This window comes from Canis lupus, chromosome 17, assembly GCF_048164855.1.
Source record: "Canis lupus baileyi chromosome 17, mCanLup2.hap1, whole genome shotgun sequence".
Classification (NCBI taxonomy): domain Eukaryota; kingdom Metazoa; phylum Chordata; class Mammalia; order Carnivora; family Canidae; genus Canis; species Canis lupus.
Window position 1 is genome coordinate 37,250,042 of NC_132854.1, and position 27,209 is coordinate 37,277,250.

General features: G+C 35.5%; 1 protein-coding gene and 1 pseudogene across 1 annotated transcript in view; both read left to right on the forward strand.

Moving 5' to 3' along the window:
- KLHL1 (kelch like family member 1) overlaps positions 1-1,173 on the forward strand; it is a 363,308-nt gene extending 362,135 nt beyond the window's left edge. Inside the window, exon 11 of the mRNA XM_072782826.1 lies at positions 18-1,173. Coding sequence (XP_072638927.1) covers positions 18-77 — 60 coding nt within the window. The 3' untranslated portion in view covers positions 78-1,173. The remainder of the gene's footprint in view (positions 1-17) is intronic.
- Positions 1,174-12,730: 11,557 nt separating this feature from the next.
- Positions 12,731-26,506, forward strand: LOC140607760 (spindle and centriole-associated protein 1 pseudogene; annotated as a pseudogene).
- Positions 26,507-27,209: the final 703 nt, after the last annotated feature.

Here is a 27,209-nt window from a genome sequence, read left to right on the forward strand (position 1 = left end):
TCCATTTTTTTTAACAGATGGCTTCTTTGAATATTGGGAGAGCAGGTGCCTGTGTGGTAGTCATCAAGCAACCTTGACTTATTTTTATTTGGAGAGATTTTATTTGCTGGAGTGGTTATTTTTATATCAGAGGGCAAGAATGAGAATTTCCTGAGATGAAAATTCTTCAAGAACAAGGATTTCTGTAGATTTACCTACTGGTGTCAAAAGAGGTAGAAGATCAAAGAATTATAGGAATCGAAATAAACATCAAACTGCTATGGGAACAATGTCTGGCCGTATATTAGTTAGTTCAGGAACGGTTATTGGTAATTTGTTTTGTATTGTAGCATACAATAACTAAAGTTACCAAAGGCTTGTTTTTCTTGAGCAATTAAAAGGAAAGACCAGTATTTGTGACATGGATAATTTCGTGACTACAACTCCATTGTTTTATAATTTGTGGCAATATCAAAGAGGTCGAAGATACGATATTTAATCTGATAGAATCTGATTGGCTTACTATTTTCCTAATCAGATGTGGTCATTCTAGGAGGCAGAAAGACGTTTTATTAAAACAAACACGTTTCTTCCTCATTTTCTAAACTATGAGGACAATTAGAGAAACAGATTCATGCCTGCTTCTTGCATTCAGAAAACAAACCGTTCTGTTAATCAAAGCTGCATATATCATCAGTGAGGATGGTTGAATTTTATTGCAACCATATTAGCAATCTGAAGCTGGCAAACACAAAGGATTGTTTTCATTAGGCTTACCACATTGCTTTGCTTTTTAAACACACTGAGCCAAAGAATCAGTACAATTATGGGCTTTTGCCTCATGTTGAGTTCAGTGTAAGCATGGAAGCTAGTTATTCTGAATGTTATATATATCCATTGCATGTTAAAGTCCTTTAGAATTTTGTTCATGAAAAACAGACAAACAAAAAAATCTTAGGATTTTGGGAGAAAATATGATCCATTCATTTGGAGTGTTAATGATCATTGTTAGAAGGAAGTCAGACTTCTGATCCTCATTTCCCTCTTTTCAAACTTGTTACATTGATATGCACATTATTTTATGCCAAATGTTTGTAATTGTTTAAAGCATAAAGTGGAAGCATTACGCAATGTCCTTAATAGGTTCATGTAAATTTTAAATATAATTAATAAATGATAGAACATTTGCTTTTATCACTGTATCTTTCTTCAATAAATTTTAATTCAAATCTGAGTAAAACACTGACAAGGTAGGCCATTTTTATTGCTTGACTTTTCAAAAAATCAAAAAGTGTAGATCTCTCTTAAAAATGTGTATTTCCGGGACCCCTGGGTGGCGCAGCGGTTTGGCGCCTGCCTTTGGCCCAGGGCGTGATCCTGGAGTCCCGGGATCGAATCCCACGTCGGGCTCCCGGTGCATGGAGCCTGCTTCTCCCTCTGCCTGTGTCTCTGCCTCTCTCTCTCTCTCTCTCTCTCTCTGTGTGACTATCATAAATAAATAAAAAATTTTTAAAAAATGTGTATTTCCTCCTAAATATTAGGCTGATACCAAATGCAGTCTTTAGATAATTGCTTTCTTCTGTAGTCACTCATTTGAGGCAGTTAACAATAATTCTTACAAGACACACATCCCATAATGAGTGCTGATAATTGTACAGTAATTAGAAAAGGTAAGAAAATTCCTCTTTTGATTCAGTGTAAACTATGGAACTGATTTTTATTGTTGGATGGAGAAAAATGTTTGAAATCTAATAACCAAGGAAAATATCAATAGTTTGTATCAAAGAAATACTAGGAAATCTAAATTTTCCCAATATATACATGTGATCACATTTATTAGTCACATTTTATGTCAGAAAAATTATGTCACAAGAAGTAAAAGATAGGAGGAAGTATCAACGAATTTTTAAAATTAGGAATTTACCTGAAACAAATTTGCTGCATTCAGCCAAATCTATATGTAGATCATATTAGCCTACCACTACTGCTTATATTGGTACATCAACTGACCAAATGATGACACTGAAGAGCACTTTGGACAATGAATTGTAAGCCTATATGAGATAGGGTGAATGGATATCATTGTGCCAATTTGCTGAGAAGGAAATTGTCCTTCAAGGTCACATCTAAATAAGTCCCTGCACTTACTATATACCCTGCCATGATTCTAATCCAGGATTTTTGAAATTTGGTTCTCTCAGTGATAATTCAGCTATGCTAAAGATCTCCATTTGAAGTAAAACTTCTGCTAAAAACAGGATTCACTATTTGGCTCTTTAATGAATAAGGCCTATTTAAATAAATTAGAGAAAATAGCATCAAGGCGGCCAGTTTCCAAGATATTGTTCAGTATTTTTATTACACTGATATCCCTGGAGTATAACTTATTTTTACAAATAGCACTATGAAATCTTAGAATATCTTCCAAGTATTTTCCACTTTAATAATGACTATTAATGAGAACAGGAATATATAATATGGTCAAAATTATTTATAAAGTGTGCATTCACATCCAATCTCCAAACATTGTAATACTGATTTTTTTATGTTGTACATTAAAAACAAATAAAACACAATCAATCTTATAGTTAAAATAAAATTAAAAAGGTGAGGTTTGTTAGTTTCCCCTGCATACTGGAACAAGAGACTGAATAAGAACAGAAGCATTAGTGCAATCTCCTGAAAAATATTGGCTACCCAAAGAGTATAAGAAGTTTAAATTATTAATTACATTATGTATGGTTTGAACAAACCAGCAAGTCTATGCACTAAATAAAAATTTGCAACAGCTAAAACCTGTGATAACAACTCTAAAAAATTAACATTTAAATATAGGCAAAAATTTAATATTTAAATATCTATGGTCTTATATTTCTATATTAAAATGTTTATAAAATATTTAAGATTTTGCAGCTTTGGGCAATTCTTTTAAACATGTCCATGTCACTTGTTAAACCTGTATATAGTGTTTTTAGAATTTCAAAAGAGATGAAAATTAATAATATAATATTTATATAATAAATATATATTAAATAAATATTAATAAAATTAATAAATATTAAATAAATATTATAAAAAATAAATATTAAATAAATATTATATAAATAATTAGAGAAATGATAATTTAAATTAATCTTTTAGGCATGAAGGTGAACAGAATTTGTCACCCCAAAATATGCCTCTTTGGCATAAGGATTATCTTGAGCTGCTTGTTTTTTAAGAAACAGCAGATAGAGGAATAGCTCTGAAAACTGTGTATTAGATACCTTTTCCTAAGGAACACTTACATTTATATGGAAAATCTCTGTTTGTAAGAATGTTTCCATCTCTGTAACTGGAAGAGGAGGAGGACTAAAGCTCTAGAAATTTAATGAAGAAGGCAACAACTTAAATCTGCCTAACAAGCTTACCCTTATTTACTGTGCTTTTCTTGACAGCCTCCCAAAACCGGCCCCCACTCCCAACATCTCCTTTTATCTTTTGTTGGTGAAGGTATTTAAGGTGGTGCCTTGGGCCATATTGGAGAGTTAGTTTTCCTGGGTATCGCCCATATGTACAGGAGGTGTACATGTTATTAAACTTTGGTTTGTTTTTCTCCCATTAATCTCTTTTACTACGGGGGAGTCTCAGCCAAGATCCTAGAAGGGTAGAGGAAAAATTATTTTTCCTCCCCTATAGGCAACTTTATTAATTTGTTTCCTATAAAGGTTTAACAGGACTTCTTCCTATAAATATATCCCACTATTACCCTACTAGATAATTTGAAAAGACACTGAACTGTATCATTTTATGGACCATGATTTCTTTTTTTTTTTTTTTAAGACTTTATTTATTCATGAAAGACACACACACACACAGAGAGACAGAGACAGAGATCTAGGTGGAAGGGGAAGCAGGCTCCATGCAGGGAGTCTGAGGTGGGACTCGATCCTGGGACTCCAGGATCATGCCTTGAGTGTGAAGGCAGATGCTTAACCGCTGAGCCACCCAGGCATCCCATTTTTTTTTTCCCATGGTTGTCTTATATGGAAAATTGTTATTTTGTGACTATATAAATTTTGTATATTGTTTTTGCATTAAGTTTCTATAATTTGATAGTCACAATAATTAGATACTTTATATATACAGATTTGAATTCAGAAACATATGCATTTATATATTATATACATGGATATAACTGGAATATTTTCAATTTATCATGCTTAGATTTGTGACTTTTAGTAATTGAAATTTTATTGATATTTAACTTTCTTATGCTTGAAAATAAATGAAAAGTAACACAAGTTACTACACACAAAAATATTTATGTATTCAGAATATATGAAAAACGCATTGTGAAAATGAAATCATTTATTTTATTTGCTTATTATTTCCATGACCAAGTATCAAACTCTACAGGTGCAGGCACTGGACTCAGTACACATTACTTTCCCCTATGTAGCTCACAGACATGAAAGACAAATAAATACATGATTTCATCATATTTCAATAATGTTGAGAAAAATCTCTTCAGGATACTTTCAGGATCTATGCTATATATCTGAGGGATATCTAACTTTATTTTGTGGATGTGATGCCTGAATCTTTAAGGATGATGTTAAAAGAATAATTCTTCCCTACTTCACTGGTACATGAAGAAATTTTTTTTTTTTTTTCCCAAGACATTTCTGGTCTTTGGTACTATCCATATCTCCTCTAAACGATAGTGAACCTAGTGATAATGTGGCAGATGAGTGATAATGTTGGGAAAATAAACTAAAACAAACAAATAAAAACAAGCAAAAATGTTCTAAACCCAGAAAATCTCCCCACAAAGGTAGTAAGAAAAAAAAAATTTCTTATAGAATAATCATGAAATCAGGATGTGATATACATCATAGGCAACATAAGACTGTACAGACTGAAAGATACCCCACTCTTATATATAGCCAAACAATTCATTATCACATATTTTCTTTTCTTTTTTCTTATGATCATTTATTTTCATATCTAAGTGTTTGGTTTTTTTTTTTTTTAACTTTTATTTATTTATGATAGTCACACACAAAGAGAGAGAGAGGCAGAGACACAGACAGAGACAGAAGCAGGCTCCATGCACCGGGAGCCCGACGTGGGATTCGATCCCGGGTCTCCAGGATCTCGCCCTGGGCCAAAGGCAGGCGCCCAACCGCTGTGCCACCAAGGGATCCCGTGTTTGGGTTTTTTTAAGTCCATCTGAAGTAAATATTTTTTTAAAAAAGCAGTTAGTTCATATAGAGTGTTATATTAGTTCTAGGTTTACAATATACATCAATATACAATACACATTAGTTCTAGGTGGATTTCCATACATCACCTGGTGCTCATCATGACATGTGCATTCCTGAATCCCTATTAACTTTTTTTTTAAAGATTTATTTATTTATTCATGATAGACATAGAGAGAGAGAGAGGCAGAGACACAGGAGGAGGGAGAAGCAGGCTCCATGCCGGGAGCCCGACGTGGGACTCGATCCTGGGACTCCAGGATCGGGCCCGGGCCAAAGGCAGGCGCCAAACCACTGAGCCACCCAGGGATCCCCCCCTATTAACTTTTTAACACATCCCCCATTCTCTTCCATATTGCTCTACCCCCTCCTTTCTGGTAACCATCAGTTTGTTCTCTATAATTAAGAGTCTGTTTCTTGATCTTTCTCTCTCTTTTTTTCCCTTTGCTTGGTTGTTTTGTTTCTTAAATTCTGTATATGAGTGAAGATGAGAAAGGGTGTTATTTATTAAATTACTCCTAAAACCCAGCAGACAAATAGTAGTTAGCTAGGTGAAATGAGGTATATGATAAGCAGAGAGTTCCAATTATGAGAGGCTGGAATTTTTACAAAGGAAGAAACAAGAGAAAGTAGATCACATGATTATATTATGCCTATTATTTTATAATCTGTCTCAGTCTTACTAAAGACTGGAAAGGAGAGTGGTCCCTAGTTTCATGTAGACAAATTTCTGGCTTAGTATCAGAGTGATTCTTACTGACACCAATTATCTTGAAATGGTAATTTTAGTTTGCTTGGGAACTAATCCCCAGTTTGCTTAGAAGGGCAAACCTATTCCTCTGCCTACTGAGGAACTTGTGATTTCAAAATAAGATGTAGAATTCTTCTATTGATGATAGAGATAATCAAACCCACAGCAGCAATGCCTTTTACATTAAAGAGATAAAATTAAAATGTTTGTATTGTTAAAGGATAAACTGAGGCATATTAAACATTTTAGTGTTAACTAAACAAAAATAGATGCCATTGTGGCAGGGCCAAAGTGGAAATGGTTAAAAGTGATATAGGAACTAGTTAGGGGTAGACAGGGTTAGGCAGGGAATGATAAGGGAAAAGGCCCAGATCAGGTTCCCAGGAATCTGTGGGGTCCCATAAATCCTAAGGACACCGAAAGCCCCCAAAGTCAGGCTCCTATCCATCCCAAGAAAACAGAGATAAGTTAGTAAAAACAACCTGGCTCCCTAGCTCCAAAATGGTAGGGAGTATCCCCCTTTAATGGCTACTAAAGAATCACAGAAACTCATCAGATCACAAAGAAATACATCATTAGGTGTTATCAATAGTCCTTGCTCAAACCAAGATGGCACAAGAATCTCAAGGCCATGGGCTACCTGAGTAGACTCACAGAAATCCCAGATACAGAGAAATATTATGGAGGAGATTCAAAAACATCTTGTTAGTATGATAGATTTACATAGTCCAGCATGTTTGTTCTAAATATCCACTCTGATATTAACAAGAAATTTACCAAGTTCCCTGGTCAGTTTCCTATAAAAGACAGACCATGAAAGCCCTTAGTGGCAACCCTTTTGGGACCCCTCTCACTTCTGAGAGCTTTCTCTGTATCTCTGCTTAAAAAACCTCTATCATTTTTTGACTCCATGAGACAAAACCAAGCTCTTCCGTATCGAAAGCACTCCACCTAAGGGAGCTAGGGGAAAGACTTACATAAAGGTGCAGAAATGGAGGAAATTACTTGATTGGCTATAACTTAAAGTTTGTTGGCTGTTTGGGATTTCACAACCTACAGCCATTACAGGCTATATTTTGATTTGCTTATGTAGGCCACCACCGTATTAAAACCTCAGTCTAATGGACTCCTTGTTTAACTAATTTAACAGTATTTATAAATTTTAATGTGTTAGAAATTCATCACAATTGACTTAAGATCCTATTAAGTAAGAAGTAATACTGATTTTAGATTTTAAATTTTATATGGAAGGGTAAAAGAAAATGTGACAAAGTTTATAAACATTTTAATATTAAAAATTAAACCACTGAATTTATTATTTTAATAAATGTATTAGAGTTGACTAATGTTCTAAAGTTTTCTAAGGATAAGTATTTCACAAACTTAAAACACAAGCATTGTTATTTTTATGAATGTAGATTAAAATGGGTGAGTGAATTTAAATAAGCTGAAAATGGGACTGATCATTTAAGGGAATTTAATATGCTTAAATTTATATAAGCACACATTAATCAAGGGCCCCCTGTTACTATTTCATAGATTTATAAATAAATCACTAAGACTTTGAAAGTTCAATTTAGAAATGCATGGAAAATATTGTTTGTTGACAATAATTATTTTTAAAAGTTGGTATTTATTCTATGAACAACCACTAATAGTATTTTTCAAATACAAAGCACACTCACTCAAAAACAAAAGTACTGTTTATGTTTATAAAATACTTTCATATGTATTACTAATTCATCATTACTTCAATATTCAAAATAACAGTTTTCAGAATTATACTCTATCCATTATAGAATTAGGAATAGAATTACATAGCACAGCTATGACAATTCATTTTATTAAATACTATTTATGAGAAAATAAGTATTTGCTCACATTGACTCAAATTACCTAACTTGTGGGTACTAGATTACCTACAATAAAAAATGTAAAGTGTTCTTATTCTATATAGAAAATATTATAGTGACTATAACTTGATATCTTTGTGTAATGTAAGTGTATTTCTATTCTACTGCATTTTTCCCTATCTTAGGACCAATCACCTTTGTTGGTTAAAATATTTGAACATAAATTTGAATAAATATATTTCTCAGTAATAATTCAGACAGTTGACTATGTAGAAATTCACAACTGTCATATCCTTTATGCCTCACGCCCATAAACAAAATTGCTTAAGTCCTTTTAAAAATAATACATACTTAAATGCCTATATTTCTCCAAATGTTCAAAACCTGTTCCTTTCCCTCATTTTTATTACCAGATATAAATGAAGTATGATAATTGGCTGATACAAATGGCATATTTAGATTTTAACTGGTATAGAAGATGCTCACAGGGAATTTATTTTTAATCTAAATGTTTGAAAAGGGGATTATATTAAAGCTAGTTTGATGTCAATTAAAAAATTAAGAAAATTCCTAAAGGAGTATAAGAAATAGGCTATGAAGTGTACACATTAGGAAAGGTTGTTAAATTGCATGTCCAAGCACTACCTTGATTGATTTTTACTCTGATCTTCTCACCAAATTATATTTGCAAAAGTAACCATGGAGACTAAAAGCTTCACTACTGAATTGAACTAGCAAAGTAATACCAAAGAATGTAGTAAAAGGAAAGCAAAGGTGCTTTCAGAGTCAAAAAGGTGTCTTATTTTAACATAAAATACTCTACATTAATTTTTCTAAATCCTAGGAATTCAAAAGCATCTACCCACTCACTGGAAGAGTAGTAACAGAGAAGCAGATTAACCAGTCAACAAAATGTTTATGCTTTGATGCCAGTCTAATATTCTATGTGTTTGTTGATTGTCAAATAGTTTAGAATATAGAAGTATATTTCTTTAATAAATATATCACATTTCTAGATCTACATTCACAATCAGAATTAATCAGATCTATGATTATAAAATACATTATTTTAGTGTTTGAAAAATTTTTTGGACTAAAGCTACTATTCATACATTATGCTATTAATTTAAACAGAACACCAATCAAAACAATCAAGAATTTTTAGAAAATTTTCAGTTCTTCAATTGACTTGAATTATGTAAGCATATAGAAATTATAGATCTAGGTTAAAATGAATAAATGGTTCTCTAATTTATAGGGAGAAAATAAGTTAAATGTAGTATGTTCATAATGCAATATATTCATTTGTCGAATATTCACTAAAAACCTTGTATAATGTCAGGAATCCAAATTGGTGTTGGAGGCATAATTTTAAACAACAAATGGCAAATACCCACCATTTGCTTCAACGTGGATGGAACTGGAGGGTATTATGCTGAGTGAAGTAAGTCAGTCGGAGAAGGACAAACATTATATGTTCTCATTCCTTTGGGGAATATAAATAATAGTGAAAGGGAAAATAAGGGAAGGGAGAAGAAATGTGTGGGAAATATCAGAAAGGGAGACAGAACGTAAAGACTGCTAACTCTGGGAAACGAACTAGGGGTGGTAGAAGGGGAGGAGGGCGGGGGGTGGGAGTGAATGGGTGACGGGCACTGGGTGTTATTCTGTATGTTAGTAAATTGAACACCAATAAAAAAAAAATAAAAAAATAAACAACAAATGGTTCTTTATATCAGAACAGTGAGAATAAAGACACTCAGAAGCAAATAATACCTAGAATAAGTGATATGATAGATTTAAGTACCAGATGTAAAGGAAGTTGATCAGGGAATATCAAATTGCTTGGGGAGATGAACAAGGATTTACCTAAGAAACTCTTATTTGTAAGGACAGAAAAGTCAGGAGGAGGAATCTGAAGTAGTCTTGAAGTGAGGTGTAGAAAGCAATTATGTTCTTTCTCTAACCACTTCCCACTTGTCCCCTGCATACCTACAACTGCTAAATCTAGGTAGGAGGAGGGTATTTCTGCTGGTACTTTCTTCAGGAGCTCAGAAATAAATCCCAAACTGTCTTCTGCTGAATCCTTAGGAAATGCAAACCAACTAATCTTGAATTCCTATGTTAACAATGCTAAGTAGCTTTAATTTGGAAAATTATAGGGTGCCTTTCTCTCTTGTGTGAGGAAAAGAATCATATGTATTTATCAATCGACTTTTCTTTCTTTAGAACTATAAATTATGGATAAGAATCCAAATAGCAAGAATTTCTGAATGAACTTCATTTTACAGTTTAATTGATGCATATTTTTGTCTTATATTTGTAATATTCAATAATATACAAAACATTTCCTTAAACTTCTGAAAGAATTCTAAGTGGTTAAGAGGTTATATTTTGGGTTTGGATCACACGGGTTGTATCTAGGCTCTGTCTTTTCCCGTTATGTGAGTAGGGCAAACTACCTACCTTCTTTGTTCCTGACTTTCCTCCTGGTAAGTATATTGAGAGGATTATGAAAATTATTTAAACCACTTAGCCCAATGCCTAACCCTTAACAAATCATTGATAAAGATTAACAAAACAAAGCAAAACAAATAAAAGGCCCTTGAGGGTGCCTGGGTGGCCTCAGTTGGTTAAGTGTCCACCTCTGAATTTTGGCTCAGGTCATGATCTCAGGATTATGAGACTGAGCCTGTGTTGGGCTCCATGTTGGGCATGGAGCCTGATTAAGATTCTTTCTCTCTCTCCCTCTGACCATGTCCATCTCTTTCTCTCCCTCTCTAAAACAAAACAAACACAAAAACAAAACAAAACAAAACAAAACAAAAAGCCCTTGAACTGTGATAACAGCTATGCATGGTAAATGTTTACAGAGAAAATCAAAAGATTGATTATTTACTACTAGGCAACCATTTTAAGGGAAGCAATTATATAAATACATTTTTTCATAAAGTTTATTTATTTTCTCTGAGAAATGTACACCCATTAACAAAACCCAGGTTAATATCAGCACTAGCTCTAAATCAGAAAAAAACAAAAAACATTTAAAAAATATAAACTAAGTAAATAACTAGATCATCAAGTAATTTCATATATTATGAAAGCAATCCTGTTTGTAGTAGGGTTAGGGAAAAAAGGAAAAACTTCCTAACTCACAGAGAAAAAAGAAAATTGTCAAAAATTACAATATAGTTATAAATACACAAAAATTATCTCTTCCTGTCATATTCATACCCTTCCTAATTTCCTTTTTTTTCCTTCCTAATTTCCATTTACCACATTCTACTCACTTTATCAATCAAAACAGTCTTGCAAAAGACCAAATTACATAGATTATATAGATGATTTTATTCAGACTGTTGTAATAGAAGGAATGTTCATTAATGAAGACGTTTTAAAAGACTAGGGAGGAAAAGTTGGGTTCATAATCGTGGAAACAAGGGGGTTATGAAGAAGGATGACAGTGAGTCCTACTTGAAGGCTTGAGGTGTTTAATTCTTGGAATATGCCAAAAAAGTCACTCTTTCGCAGTTAACCATTTCTCAGAACACAAAAGGGAAGGGGAGGATCTCTTGACAAGCTTTCCAGGAAAAGAGAGCTCAGATAAATTCAACATTGTTAGTCCCTTATTTATTCAATATTAATATTATTCAATGTTAAACAATTTAAAGACAATCCTAAATCTCCTGAGTGGACAAAAGGTTAACTGGAATAGGTAAGTTAAGCTTCCAGACACAGGGATGCAGTACATTTATAGTCAGCATCAGAAAACCAGAACTATTACTATACCAATGGATGAACACAGGATCATAAGCATCAAAGCTCATAAATTATCTTTAAGGTATACTCCACAGGTCTGATAGATTTTTTTTTCTTTTTTTGCAAGGGTGGGCATCATCTTTAAAATATTTAGGTAATTCACAAAATTTAAATATATACAACTTGACCAGTGAAAGCCCATTTCTAACATTTTCTTAATTAACTAATTAACAAGCAAATTAAATTAATTTGCTTATAGTCTTCCTTCCTGTACTGAACTCACAAGATTTCTTCTATTCAAATCTCTTATTTTAATATCATAGAGAAAAAAAAAGATTAAAATGTCAAAATGATTGCCCTAAATTATTAGGCATTTAATGAGCTCTTCTATTTTAAACTCCAACAGCAGTCTTTTGGAAACAGCTATGTTTACAGACTAGTTACAGTTTTATTTTTCAAATTTTCTCCTTTTGAATACCGTAAGTTTTCTAAGTTCTTTTCTTTTATTTCTGATGTCATCCTGATGTTTCTTAGGGTACTCTTCAAAAGGGATAGCAAGCTCGAGATCCCTGTTACAAATGCCATGTTTGTATTTAACAGTGGTGCAGACTGTCAATATTTTCAGTTTGTTAGGGGCATCTGGGTGGTTCAGTGGTTGATGATCTGCCTTTGGCTCAGGTAGTGATCTTAGAGTCCTAGGATAGAGTCCTACATCAGGCTCCCTACAGGGAGCCTACTTCTCTCTCTCTGCCTATGTCTCTGCCTCTCTCTCTCTGTGTCTCTCATGAATAAAATCTTTAAAAAATATTTTTTCAGTTTGTTAAAATATAAATTAGTTGTATAATGTTTATAAGGAAACTGATAATCCTCTCAGATTCCTCAAGTTCTTTTATAGAAATGTATAGTGATTGCCTGAGAGTTTTTGAAGTGGTAATACCTGCCAACATTGTAGCTGTATTTCAGTTAAAAAAAAAAAAAAATCTCCAATGTCACATCTCCCAGTATTCAAAATCTACCTAACATTAGCATAAATGTAGATTTTGAAAAGGTTCATGACACATTACCCCAAGATATAGCACCTTCACACATTGAATATTTTAAGTTGAAGGAATTTGAGAATATGGCAGATGCAGGAAGGCAACATGGACCTTCTCTCCCAGCCCCTTGTCCTTCTGAAACAGGTCATAAAACCCTCAAATGAGAGGTGCCTTCCTCATACCCAGAAGAAAAGAGTATCGTTATCTTTGAAGACAAAGTCCACCATGAAGAATCTCAATAAACAGACTGAATGTGCTAGAAAGTTCGCTAGTAAACCAGTTCCCCTGGTTTACTACAATGACCTCACACTCCTCAACTTATCATATTCCTTCACAGCTATCTACTCTTCATCAAACCTATCTTTAAAGTACATAGTGTTTCTTTGGTACACAAAACTTAGCGTAAAAGTACATAGGTTTAAGCCTTCCTTAGGAAGGCTCCCATGCCATGTAAAACTTTATATTAAATAAAATTTGTATGCTTTTCTCCTGTTAATCTATCTTCACCAATTTAATTTTTAGATTCATCCAGGGACCCTAGAGGATAAAGGGAAAACTTTTCCTTCTCTACATTTTCATTTCTGGTTCTTTAAAATATATTTTCTTGTTATTGTTGCTGGTTTATTATTATTTTATTATTTATTATTTACTATTTACTATATAGTTTTGCTTTTTTTTTCCTTCCTTTTTTCCCCCTGTTCCAATATGAACTTATTGACTAGAGAGCCATATAAAATAGGAGTAAGCTTCTATCTGTGAAATGGGGTTATTAATCTTTCATATGATTTAAGACAATATCTGAAAGAAAATAAGTACATAATAAAGATTAGTCATTACCTGTATTAGACACATTCAATTATTCCAATTATATTATTTATTTAATTTTAACCGAATTTTATTTCTCTTTACTCCTTTTAAAAGTATCTCAGGTATGGGGCACCTGGGTGCTTCAGTTGATTAAGTGTCTGCCTTTGTTTCAGGTCATGATCTCAGGAATTGAGATTGTGCTGGCTCCCTGCTCAGAAGGAAGTTGCTTCTTTCTCCCTCTGCCTCTACCTCTCACTCTCTCTCTCTCTAATAAATAAATACATATACATACATACATATCTCAGGTACAGTATATCACTACTGTTTTTGTTTATATGAGAAACATCACTGTTTTCCATGTTCTGAGAACTGTAATTTAATTATATTTATACCTTTCTTACTTAAATATTATTTACCCTCAAGAATTACATTCTGGTGATAATTAATAAGACACAAAACAACCAAAGTTGGAGAGGATGCGGAGAAAGGGGAACCCTCTTGCACTGTTGGTGGGAATGTGAACTGGTACAGCCACTCTGGAAAACTGTGTGGAGGTTCCTCAGAGTTAAAAATAGATCTGCCCTATGACCCAGCAATTGCACTGTTGGGGATTTACCCCAAAGATACAGATGCAATGAAACGCCAGGACACCTGCACCCCAATGTTTATAGCAGCAAGGTCCACACATTAATTACAAATACTGTAGTATAAAAATCCCAGTTCTTTACAAAAATTATATATTAAAATATTCTATACACTTTAAATTAGTAACTGGAACATACATATATATCAATTCTGCACAATTAAATCCATCTTGGCTGGGAGTATTCTATCAATGTCCACAATAGCCAAACTGTGGAAGGAGCCTCAGTGTCCATTGAAAGAGGGATAAAGAAGATGTAGTCTATGTATACAATGGAATATTACTCAGCCATTAGAAATGACAGATACCCACCATTTGCTTCAACGTGGATGGAACTGGAGGATATTATGCTGAGTGAAGTAAGTCAATCGGAAAAGGACATTATATGGTCTCATTCATTTGGGGGATATAAAAATTAGTGAAAGGGAATAAGGGGAAAGGAGAGAAAATGAGTGAAAATATCAGTGAGGGTGATAAAACATGAGAGACAGCTAACTCTGGGAAACAAACAAGGGGTAGTGGAAAGGGAGGTGAGCGGGGTGTTGGAGTGACTGGGTGATGGGCACTAAGGGGGGGCACTTGGCAGGATGAGCACTGGGTGTTATGCTAAATGTTGGCAAATTGAACTCTAATAAAAAAAAATTTTTAAAAAGAATTACATTCTTCCATATCTGATTGGAAAAGACATCCAATTCTCCTTAATAACTGAGCCATGGTTTATCTTTAAGTGGCGGTAGCTAATAATAAAACTGTTTCTCTCTCTCTCTCTTTTTTTTCTTGTCTGTATTGTTCGTAGTCGGCAGTAAAACCATAGGCTGGAATTCCCAGTAAATTGTATATTTGATAGACTTTATAAAGCAACCTTCAATAGCAAATAAGAAAAAAAAAACAAAATTGAGCAATAAATAAAAGAAGAAAATTGAAATGAATTGCACATTGTCTGGAAAATCATGAAGACAAAAAATAAGAACATTCTGTGATTTGTGAAGCCTTCATCACCTGCTTTTCTTTTTTTGTAAAGACTATTTGAGGAGGGGGGGGAATAATATTTTTTTGTAGAAGAATGGTGATTATTATACTTAAGTTTTATTTCCCTCTTTGCTATGGTATGATACAACAATTTCATAAATTAGCCATTGCCTATTTAAACTTCTTCCTAGTATGAAATTGCACTATCACCATACACTTGTAGAAGCTATAGAGAATATAATAACTTTCATTCTTACTCATTATCTCTCTCCCTCCTTCCCTTTCTCTCCTGTCCCTCACTTGCCCCACCCTCCTGTCTCTGCCTTTCAGCAATTACATCTCACATCTTCTAGAAAAATGTTTTACCTTGAACTCTATCCATTTGGGTTACTGAAAAACTGTCTGTCATTTATATTGACCTTTTCTTTGACCAAAGTTAACTTGTTAAGTGACGGATATTTCTCTACAGTTGGACCTATCATTATAAACTCATACCATGAACTTCAATGATTCCCCAGGACCAAGATGTTAGCACAAGATATTCTTACTACTCCTTTTTTTTTTTTTTTAAGATTTTACTTATTTATTCATGAGAGACACAGAATGAGAGAGAGGCAGAGACACAGGCAGAGGGAGAAGCAGGCTCCATGCAGGGAGTCCGACGTGGGACTCAATCCTGGGTCTCCAGGATCCTGCCCTGGGCTGAAGGAGGCGCTAACCTGCTGAGCCACTGGGGATGCCCTTACTATTTCTATTAGAGTCTTAAGACTCACACAGATACTTGGGACTCTTCTCCTATCTAGGTTTTGGTACATGATTGGTGCAGGAAGTATAATTCCAGGAGTAGCTAAAGTGGTTTCCTACTTATCTTTCAGGGCTGATAGAAACTAAGAGCAGACACAGAATGACTTCATACCTGTTGAACAATTTTAAGCTCCTCAGACAAAGCCTGTCTTCCATTAGATATTTATTCATGAATGGAAATAATAATTACATACACATGCATACACACGTACACATAATAAATGTTGCCTAAGTGGTCTCAAATTATCTGTGATAAGGATCTCTAATTAATTTTTTTTCCTGTCTAATACAGATGAATATCTTTGCAAAATACAATAAAAGCATCACATGGATGCTAATTGTTGTAGAAGTTTCGAATGTTTATTTTGTTTCTGTACTTAAACTGTTAAAGACTTATAACAAATAATTTTTATCACATTACATTAACCTGAATATCTTTATTCCATGAAATGTCACTATATCTACTGGGATTAGATTTTAGTGAAAGCACTGAAATCAAAGTGTTCTAAACCAGAGATGATAAGAGTCTGTTTCTAGTATATATAAAATCTGAAGATATGCAGGCCCATGCTTGGTATATAGCAACTCTATCACAGAGCCTGCAGATACCCAGCCTCCCTCCATTCCATTGTCCATATACTTGGGCTCTCTTGGTTTTCCATTTGGGGAACCTGGGGGCTTTAACAGTCTGTCACCCTATCTGTATAAAGGCAGCAGGAGCCAGGAAAAGACACCTAATAACAACAAAGCACTGATGTGAGCTATTGAAATTCCAAGAACCTGACATAGAGCACTTCTGTCTTTACCTTATTAGCCAAAATTTAGTTACAGGGCCACACTTAACTATGTAAGAGTGTTTGAGATGAAATCTTTAAAATCTTCATCCTGGGCAGTTTGACTAACTAAAAAAAAAAAAAAAAAAAAAAGAAAAGAAAAAGAAAAAAGAAAAAAGCCAGGAAGGGGGAAGAAACTGCAAGCTATACCCCTGAGCTTATTGCATAGGTACAATTTAATGTTTATTTTTTTTATTTTTTATTGGTGTTCAATTTACTAACATACAGAATAACCCTCAGTGCCCGTCACCCATTCACTCCCACCCCCCGCCCTCCTCCCCTTCTACCACCCCTAGTTCGTTTCCCAGAGTTAGCAGTCTTTACGTTCTGTCTCCCTTTCTGATATTTCCCACACATTTCTTCTCCCTTCCCTTATATTCCCTTTCACTATTATTTATATTCCCCCAATGAATGAGAACATATAATGTTTGTCCTTCTCTGATTGACTTACTTCACTCAGCATAATACCCTCCAGTTCCATCCACGTTGAAGCAAATGGTGGGTATTTGTCATTTCTAATAGCTGAGTAATATTCCATTGTATACATAAACCATATCTTCTTTATCCATTCATCTTTCGTTGGACACCGAGGCTCCTTCCACAGTTTGGCTATCGTGGACATTGCTGCTATAAACATCAGGGTGCAGGTGTCCCGGCGTTTCATTGCATCTGTATCTTTGGGGTAAATCCCCAACAGTGCAATTGCTGGGTCGCAGGGCAGGTCTATTTTTAACTCTTTGAGGAACCTCCACACAGTTTTCCAGAGTGGCTGCACCAGTTCACATTCCCACCAACAGTGTAAGAGGGTTCCCTTTTCTCCGCATCCTCTCCAACATTTGTGGTTTCCTGCCTTGTTAATTTTCCCCATTCTCACTGGTGTGAGGTGGTATCTCATTGTGGTTTTGATTTGTATTTCCCTGATGGCAAGTGATGCGGAGCATTTTCTCATGTGCTTGTTGGCCATGTCTATGTCTTCCTCTGTGAGATTTCTCTTCATGTCTTTTGCCCATTTCATGATTGGATTGTTTGTTTCTTTGGTGTGGAGTTTAATAAGTTCTTTATAGATCTTGGAAACTAGCCCTTTATCTGATATGTCATTTGCAAATATCTTCTCCCATTCTGTAGGCTGTCTTTTAGTTTTGTTGACTGTATCCTTTGCTGTGCAAAAGCTTCTTATCTTGATGAAGTCCCAATAGTTCATTTTTGCTTTTGTTTCTTTTGCCTTCGTGGATGTATCTTGCAAGAAGTTACTATGGCCGAGTTCAAAAAGGGTGTTGCCTGTGTTTTTCTCTAGGATTTTGATGGAATCTTGTCTCACATTTAGATCATTCATCCATTTTGAGTTTATCCTTGTGTATGGTGAAAGAGAGTGGTCTAGTTGCATTCTTCTGCATGTGGATGTCCAATTTTCCCAGCACCATTTATTGAAGAGACTGTCTTTCTTCCAATGGATAGTCTTTCCTCCTTTATCGAATATTAGTTGACCATAAAGTTCAGGGTCCACTTCTGGGTTCTCTATTCTGTTCCATTGATCTATGTTTCTGTTTTTGTGCCAGTACCACACTGTCTTGATGACCACAGCTTTGTAGTACAACCTGAAATCTGGCATTGTGATGCCCCCAGATATGGTTTTCTTTTTTAAAATTCCCCTGGCTATTCGGGGTCTTTTCTGATTCCACACAAATCTTAAAATAATTTGTTCTAACTCTCTGAAGAAAGTCCATGGTATTTTGATAGGGATTGCATTAAATGTGTAAATTGCCCTGGGTAACATTGACATTTTCACAATATTAATTCTGCCAATCCATGAGCATGGAATATTTTTCCATCTCTTTGTGTCTTCCTCAATTTCTTTCAGAAGTGTTCTATAGTTTTGAGGGTATAGATCCTTTACCTCTTTGGTTAGGTTTATTCCTAGGTATCTTATGCTTTTGGGTGCAATTGTAAATGGGATTGACTCCTTAATTTCTCTTTCTTCAGTCTCATTGTTAGTGTATAGAAATGCCACTGATTTCTGGGCATTGATTTTGTATCCTGCCACGCTACCGAATTGCTGTATGAGTTCTAGCAATCTTGGGGTGGAGACTTTTGGGTTTTCTATGTAGAGTATCATGTCATCGGCGAAGAGGGAGAGTTTGACTTCTTCTTTGCCAATTTGAATGCCTTTAATGTCTTTTTGTTGTCTGATTGCTGAGGCTAGGACTTCCAGTACTATGTTGAACAGCAGTGGTGAGAGTGGACATCCCTGTCTTGTTCCTGATCTTAGGGGAAAGGCTCCCAGTGCTTCCCCATTGAGAATGATATTTGCTGTGGGCTTTTCATAGATGGCTTTTAAGATGTCGAGGAATGTTCCCTCTATCCCTACACTCTGAAGAGTTTTGATCAGGAATGGATGCTGTATTTTGTCAAATGCTTTCTCTGCATCTAATGAGAGGATCATATGGTTCTTGGTTTTTCTCTTGCTGATATGATGAATCACATTGATTGTTTTACAAGTGTTGAACCAGCCTTGTGTCCCAGGGATAAATCCTACTTGGTCATGGTGAATAATTTTCTTAATGTACTGGTGGATCCTATTGGCCAGTATCTTGTTGAGAATTTTTACATCCATGTTCATCAGGGATATTGGTCTGTATTCTCCTTTTTGGTGGGCTCTTTGTCTGGTTTTGGAATTAGGGTGATGCTGGCCTCATAGAACGAATTTGGAAGTACTCCATCTCTTTCTATCTTTCCAAACAGCTTTAGGAGGATAGGTATGGTTTCTTCTTTAAACGTTTGATAAAATTCCCCTGGGAAGCCATCTGGCCCTGGACTCTTGTGTCTTGGGAGGTTTTTGATGACTGCTTCAATTTCCTCCCTGGTTATTGGCCTGTTAAGGTTTTCTATTTCTTCCTGTTCCAGTTTTGGTCGTTTGTGGCTTTCTAGGAATGCGTCCATTTCTTACAATTTAATGTTTAAAAGAGTTCCCAGCAAAAACGCATTTGATTCATTACTTAAAAAAAAAAAAAATCCCATCTAAAGTTTCTTTGCCCTCAAAAACTTTTTGAAATAGTAAAGAACTATTTTTCCCCAAAATTGGAATTACTAGAGCTCAGTTTCTGCTCATATTCTATCTATTCCAGGAAATAAAATGCAGATTTAATTTTAATACAGTTCAGTGACCTTCTCTATTAGATATGAGTGACAAAGTACGTTTCACTGTGTTAGTGACATTGACTTCACTGGACAATCATATCCTCAATAGTGTCATTTACTAAGGAGACAAAAGGAGTATATATATATTAGTATCATTTAAACTTGACAAAAGAATATCACTTCTGGGATGGATTAAGTATTGGCATGGCAAATTTCATGGTCACTTCTGATAATTCAGGATGAACTTTTATAACATATGCCCTTTTAAGAACTAATACTAAAGGATAGTACTTAAACCCATCTGGAGAACTTTTTTCCTAATAACATTTATGAAATCACAGTTGCCTAAAGTCATTATCAATGTAATTTGCTAATCCACATGAGCCGCTGTGAAGAACAGAACATTCACATTAATTTTAATATATATAAAGATTAGACTTCTTTTGGACTTTTGGTAACAAGTCACATAAAATTCTTTGCTTCCCTCCCAAAACTTCTCTCTTCCCCAGTGCCCCAGATCAAGAACAAAGAAAGAAAGAAAGAATGAATGATAGCTTAGAATATGATATATTAGAGGAGGACGCTATTTAGATTACATTATGAGGATTGGACATAAGATAATGTAAATATACATGTACTAAAAGAAATGTGAATTTATAGTGTGTTTATTTTCATAAGATTAGCATAAATGCTTTAAATATGTATTTTCTCACATTGTGACCTTGAGGCTTGAGTTCCATTTGTAGTTCAGACAGAAGTAATTCAATAGTTTAGGTAAGAGATGATTGTATCTTGCATGGGGTTAGTGATGGTGAAGATGAAACATATGTGAATAAATTGGAGTATCCATCAAAGGGATTAGTGATGGATTCTATTTATAGGTAAGAGGTAAAAAGAGTGATGCGTGGGTTTCTAAGCTGTTGAAGCATAATGGTATTGGTACCATTCACTGAGATAGGGAGAACTGAAAGAGAAACATACTTTGAAATCAGTGTTGTGCACAATTTCAGAATGGATGCAACAGAAAGATTATCTGACACAATTATAAAATATGTTCTTAGAGTAGAAAGAAACCTTTGAAATTATCTAGTCCATCATTTTAAATGATGATAGCTATACTGTTTCTGCTTGGATGTTTCAAGTGATAATATCTTCTTGGCTTTATAAATCCAGAATATTTTTTAAATAGGCATCATTATTTTGATATTCTTCTTATGTTCAGACAGTATCTGCTCCTTTGTAGAAGATAATAGCAATTTTGAAAGTAAAATAGAGTTCTATAGGTCTTTCTCTATCAGTTCAAAAAGACACTGACACTTCTTAATGAAATATTTATTGTTTAGAAGGGCAAACCTATTCCCCTGCCTACCAAAATGGGAACAAGTTAGAACTGATATACAAATTATGGAGACAGTCAAACCCACAACAGAAATGTTTGTTTTTTTTATTAAACTGAGGAATACAATTAACAAGTTTGTATGGTTAAAAGATAAACTGAGGTATATTAAACATTTTATGACTTATTTGAGCAAAACTCAATTCCAATTGGGTAGTGCCAAATTAGCAGTGGAAAGAATGCTCTCCCTATTGGAACCACCTGTGGGATCCCCAAATATGTGGCAGAAGTCATTGCATATATGCCAGATTATTATATACATGTGGTAGTTTATGCTTTTTCAACTTAGTTTGTTGATTTATAAAACAGCGATTGATGCTTGCTTGCTTTTTGAATAGTATGATAAACCAAAAGCCATAGACACCAAGAACTTGAGGGGAAAAAAAATCTAAACACTAAGGACATCATTGAGACTGATGTTATTCTTTTTTGAGAAACAGGTACTTATGTTTGTTTATGTAGGATATTTTATGTAACATGTTAAGTCAGAAAGTGTGAAGGGTCTGAGACTTTATCCTACTTGTAAGTTAATAAGTTAATCTATGTAATTTCATGCATATCCTGACAGAAGTATCAAATTGCAGAGAAACAGGCCATGTATAACTCACACTTATAGATAGCAGAAATTTATTCCTCATAGTTCTGGAAGCTGAGAAGTCCAAGATCCCCAGCAGATTTGGCATCTGGTGAGAGCCCACTTCCTGGTTCATAGACAGCTATCTTCTTGCCTTGTCTTCACATGGTGGAAGTGGGGAGGGAGCTCTCTGAAGCCTCTTTTATAGGGCACTAACCTCACTAATGAGGGCTCCACCCTTATGACCTAATCACCCTCAAAGGCTCAGCCTCCTAAATCACATTGGTGTTAGCTTTCAACAAATGAATTTTAGGAGGACATAAACAATCAGTCAATTGCCTACAGTGAGAATCAGGTATCCACACAGTGGATTCATATCACAGGACAGGTGATCCAAAATTGTATCACTTAGTGCTCATATTGGGAAGCTGATACATATACCCCATTAGCCCTGTGGTGAAAAAAGACTCTATTTTATTTATTTATTTTTTTATAATAAATTTATTTTTTTATTGGTGTTCAATTTACCAACATACAGAATAACACCCAGTGCTCATCCCATCAAGTGCCCCCCTCAGTGCCCGTCACCCATTCACCCCCACCCCCACCCTCCTCCCCTTCCACCACCCCTAGTTCGTTTCCCAGAGTTAGGAATCTCTCATGTTCTGTCTCCATTTCTGATATTTCCCACACATTTCTTCTCCCTTCCCTTATATTCCCTTTCACTATTATTTATATTCCCCAAATGAATGAGAACATATGACGTTTGTCCTTCTCCGATTGACTTACTTCACTCAGCATAATACCCTCCAGTTCCATCCACGTTGAAGCAAATGGTGGGTATTTGTCGTTTCTAATTGCTGAGTAATATTCCATTGTATACATAAACCACATCTTCTTTATCCATTCATCTTTCGTTGGACACCGAGGCTCCTTCCACAGTTTGGCTATCGTGGACATTGCTGCTAGAAACATCGGGGTGCAGGTGTCCCGGCGTTTCATTGCATCTGTATCTTTGGGGTAAATCCCCAACAGTGCAATTGCTGGGTCGCAGGGCAGGTCTATTTTTAACTCTTTGAGGAACCTCCACACAGTTTTCCAGAGTGACTGCACCAGTTCACATTCCCACCAACAGTGTATGAGGGTTCCCTTTTCTCCACATCCTCTCCAACATTTGTGGTTTCCTGCCTTGTTAATTTTCCCCATTCTCACTGGTGTGAGGTGGTATCTCATTGTGGTTTTGATTTGTATTTCCCTGATGGCAAGTGATGTGGAGCATTTTCTCATGTGCTTGTTGGCCATGTCTATGTCTTCCTCTGTGAGATTTCTCTTCATGTCTTTTGCCCATTTCATGATTGGATTGTTTGTTTCTTTGGTGTGGAGTTTAATAAGTTCTTTATAGATCTTGGAAACTAGCCCTTTATCTGATATGTCATTTGCAAATATCTTCTCCCATTCTGTAGGCTGTCTTTTAGTTTTGTTGACTGTATCCTTTGCTGTGCAAAAGCTTCTTATCTTGATGAAGTCCCAATAGTTCATTTTTGCTTTTGTTTCTTTTGCCTTCGTGGATGTATCTTGCAAGAAGTTACTGTGGCTGAGTTCAAAAAGGGTGTTGCCTGTATTCTCCTCTAGGATTTTGATGGAATCTTGTCTCACATTTAGATCTTTCATCCATTTTGGTTTATCTTTGTGTATGGTGAAAGAGAGTGGTCTAGTTTCATTCTTCTGCATGTGGATGTCCAATTTTCCCAGCACCATTTATTGAAGAGACTGTCTTTCTTCCAATGGATAGTCTTTCCTCCTTTATCGAATATTAGTTGCCCATAAAGTTCAGGGTCCACTTCTGGGTTCTCTATTCTGTTCCATTGATCTATGTGTCTGTTTTTGTGCCAGTACCACACAGTCTTGATGACCACAGCTTTGTAGTACAACCTGAAATCTGGCATTGTGATGCCCCCAGATATGGTTTTCTTTTTTAAAATTCCCCTGGCTATTCGGGGTCTTTTCTGATTCCACACAAATCTTAAAATAATTTGTTCTAACTCTCTGAAGAAAGTCCATGGTATTTTGATAGGGATTGCATTAAATGTGTAAATTGCTCTGGGTAACATTGACATTTTCACAATATTAATTCTTCCAATCCATGAGGATGGAATATTTTTCCATCTCTTTGTGTCAAAAGACTCTATTTTAATCTAAAATGTTAGTGTTTTATGATCTGAGGAGAGGAAGATCTCTTGGTTTGTTACACTGAACTTTAATCAGATGTTACTCAGGGGATGGTATATCTATTATCATTATTACTCTGAAATGTAAGCAAATCTTCAGGAAGACAATAATTTTTACTATCCTGAAATGTGTCCAGGGAGTGAAATGTTCTGTAATTCCTTTCCTATGAAGACCTGAAGTATACAGGAAAAAAGAAAAAGAAAAAGAAAAAGAAAACTCAGGGAAACCCAGGAAGAACTATCTTCTGGCATTATACATATACTAGAATCAACTTAGATTCTTGTAGGCACACAGGATTTCTGAATATAACAATGGCTCCTGATTCTTCTCAAGGTCTCATCATGGCAAATCAAGACCGTGTCACCCACAACATTCTTAGTGAATCTGTCATGGAGCCTCAGGCTCTTAATGAAGTAGATTATGATGAAGAAGCAGCAACTGTTAATAGCCAGTCAGAAAAAAGTTAGAATGAATTGGATAATTCTAAACTCTCAAAGAGCAGTGCAGCCAGGTTTCTCCACCAACTAAAGGAAGATAATTCTGAGTTAATTAATAAACCGTGGACTGATGATATTCAGCAGAAAATAGCAACACAGTCACAAATAAAAACCCCTCCAGGAGCTCCATCATCTGTCCCTTCCATCAGGGGAACAGAAAGCTGTCTATGAATGCTACCAATGCTGTCAAGAAAATCCACACCAGGCTTCAGTCTGAAGAATCTACTGAGACTCTAGATTCAAGCTATATTATGGGATAAGTGTTAAACTCAAGGAAGCAAAACCAGTTGTTAAAGTGAAAGGAAAATTGGATTTGTGTGCTCCTTCCAAGCAGAAGAAAAACACCTTAGCAGCTGGCACAGCTCCACAGACTTACCAAATAGCAATAAATCCAGGTTGGATGCCCTCAAACACATGAAACATGAAGTGGAACACTAAACGGAAGAATACAAATGGTGGACAGGACCTGAAGTCAAGCAACTACAGAGTAGCCAGTCCAATAGACTTTACTCTGTCACTGGTGAGCTCCCTCTATTTCCTGGTTTGGTACCTTAAAGAAAGTGAGCTCCAACTGTATAAAGTAGAGACAAGGCAGCAACTGGAACAAGTGTTAGGTGATCATGGAGAGCTCACTGAGCGCTTACAGCTAAAATTTCTCTTCTTAAAGAAGAAAATACTGTTACCCAGTCAAGACTTCAGCAGTACATGGTCACAACAGATGGGCAACTTATATTACACAGGCCGTGAAGAACTGTCCTTTAATAAATAGCAACAAAGAAAGTCAGGCATCAGAAAGGGGATCCATGAGTAGGAAAACTATAGATAAATTAGAGGGCTCTGTTGTAAATGCCAATGTCTCTGTGCCATTGATGTTCAGAGAGGAAGAACTGGTTGAGTTTCCATAGGAAGATTTGCCTGTTAAACTATCTCACATGCCAACCTCCCCCCGCTCCCCTGCCCGATAACAATAGTGTGAATCTGCCCAACAGTTTTACAGAGCATATATTTGAGTCTGGCAGATCAAATAACACCATCAAAGCAGAAGATCAATTTAGAATTATCTCCGTTACAAGATGTATTAAGGAGGACTGTTCAAACTTGTCTTAATACACGAATTCCTCCAACTACGGAAATGATTGAGAAGCAACAAAAGTGAGAGGAGATGACCTTACCTATTCTCACAGACAATCAGAATTCAGACAAAGAGAGTTACCTCTTCATTCAGTGGTGGAGAATCCCACATGAGGGAAGATCTGGAGAACAAAGCCCAGGATCCTTTTGTTAATCTCTTGCAGCCCCTCTGCAGTTCCCATTCACTCAGCAAGCCAGAATCCTCAATTTCTCAGAAGAACCCCCAATACTGGAAGATGGGAATAGCTTAGAACAAATGAGGCATCAATATAGAGAAAGGACATCATGGATGAATTACTGAGTTGACAATGCAGAATTCAGCTATCAGGCACATCAGAATAATATTGGGCTGGGAGAAGAGCAAGGGGATGGACTTCAGGAATTAAACAAACAAGAGACAGGTCATGTTAAGTGACATGACTGCTACTTTTCCAGCAGCAAAATCTCTAACACCAAGCAGCATGCAGGAATGGATTGCAGAAATGAATCAGCAGATTATGGATGCTCATGGAAAATTCTTGCAGAGCAACAGATACTTGCTGGTTTGAATCTTTCCTCTCCACCAGTATCACCCATTCTGTCACCTCTCAGAGCATGGATTGAAGGAGAAAGGGGATAATTGAAGTATCTAACATAAGAACAGACTCCCCCAACAGTTCAAAATGCAGTGCTATCTCTCCTACCAGTGAAATAAATATAAGATCTTCAGAGGCTACTAGTAATTCTTGTTCTCCATTAAATCTACTTCAGAAAGGGTGAGATACACACTTCTTAATCCAAAAGCAAAGACTGAGAAACAAAATGAAGAAAGCTGGTTTGTTCTTTCTACCCACCAGTATAAAGTACCCACCAGTCATAAATGAAGTTAGTTTTAGAGAGTTTATCTCAGGAATATATCTCAGTAATATATCCTTGAGCTTTCCCTCCTCTTTCTCTGGCCCTGCTTCCAAATTTTCATGTTCTTCTTTTAGATAAAACCTACAAAGATCTTACAATTTAGTACTTATGGAACAAAGAATAAAGCAATTATTTTAACTTTTGACCTTTTCAAATAGATTTCCAATACCTAACCAATAAATAATCTCCTATAAATAAAATACTGACTATAGGGAAAAATTATAAACTGAAAATTTTTCAGGAAAAGTTTTTGAGGCTCTAAGATTTATTAATTTAAGATTTATTAATTTTTTATCTTATTTTATCCTATTATCTATCTATGTATCTATGTATCTATCTTTTTTTTAAATTTTTATTTATTTATGATAGGCACACAGTGAGAGAGAGGCAGAGACACAGGCAGAGGGAGAAGCAGGCTCCATGCACCGGGAGCCGGTCGTGGGATTCGATCCCGGGTCTCCAGGATCGTGCCCTGGGCCAAAGGCAGGTGCCAAACCGCTGCGCCACCCAGGGATCCCATCTATCTATCTATCTATCTATCTATCTATCTATCTATCTATCTAACTAAGTAGGTGCAATGAAGTCCAACACAGGGCTTGAACTCATGACTCTGAGATCAAGACCTGAGCTGAGATCAAGAGTTGGACACTTAGTTAACTGAGCCACCTA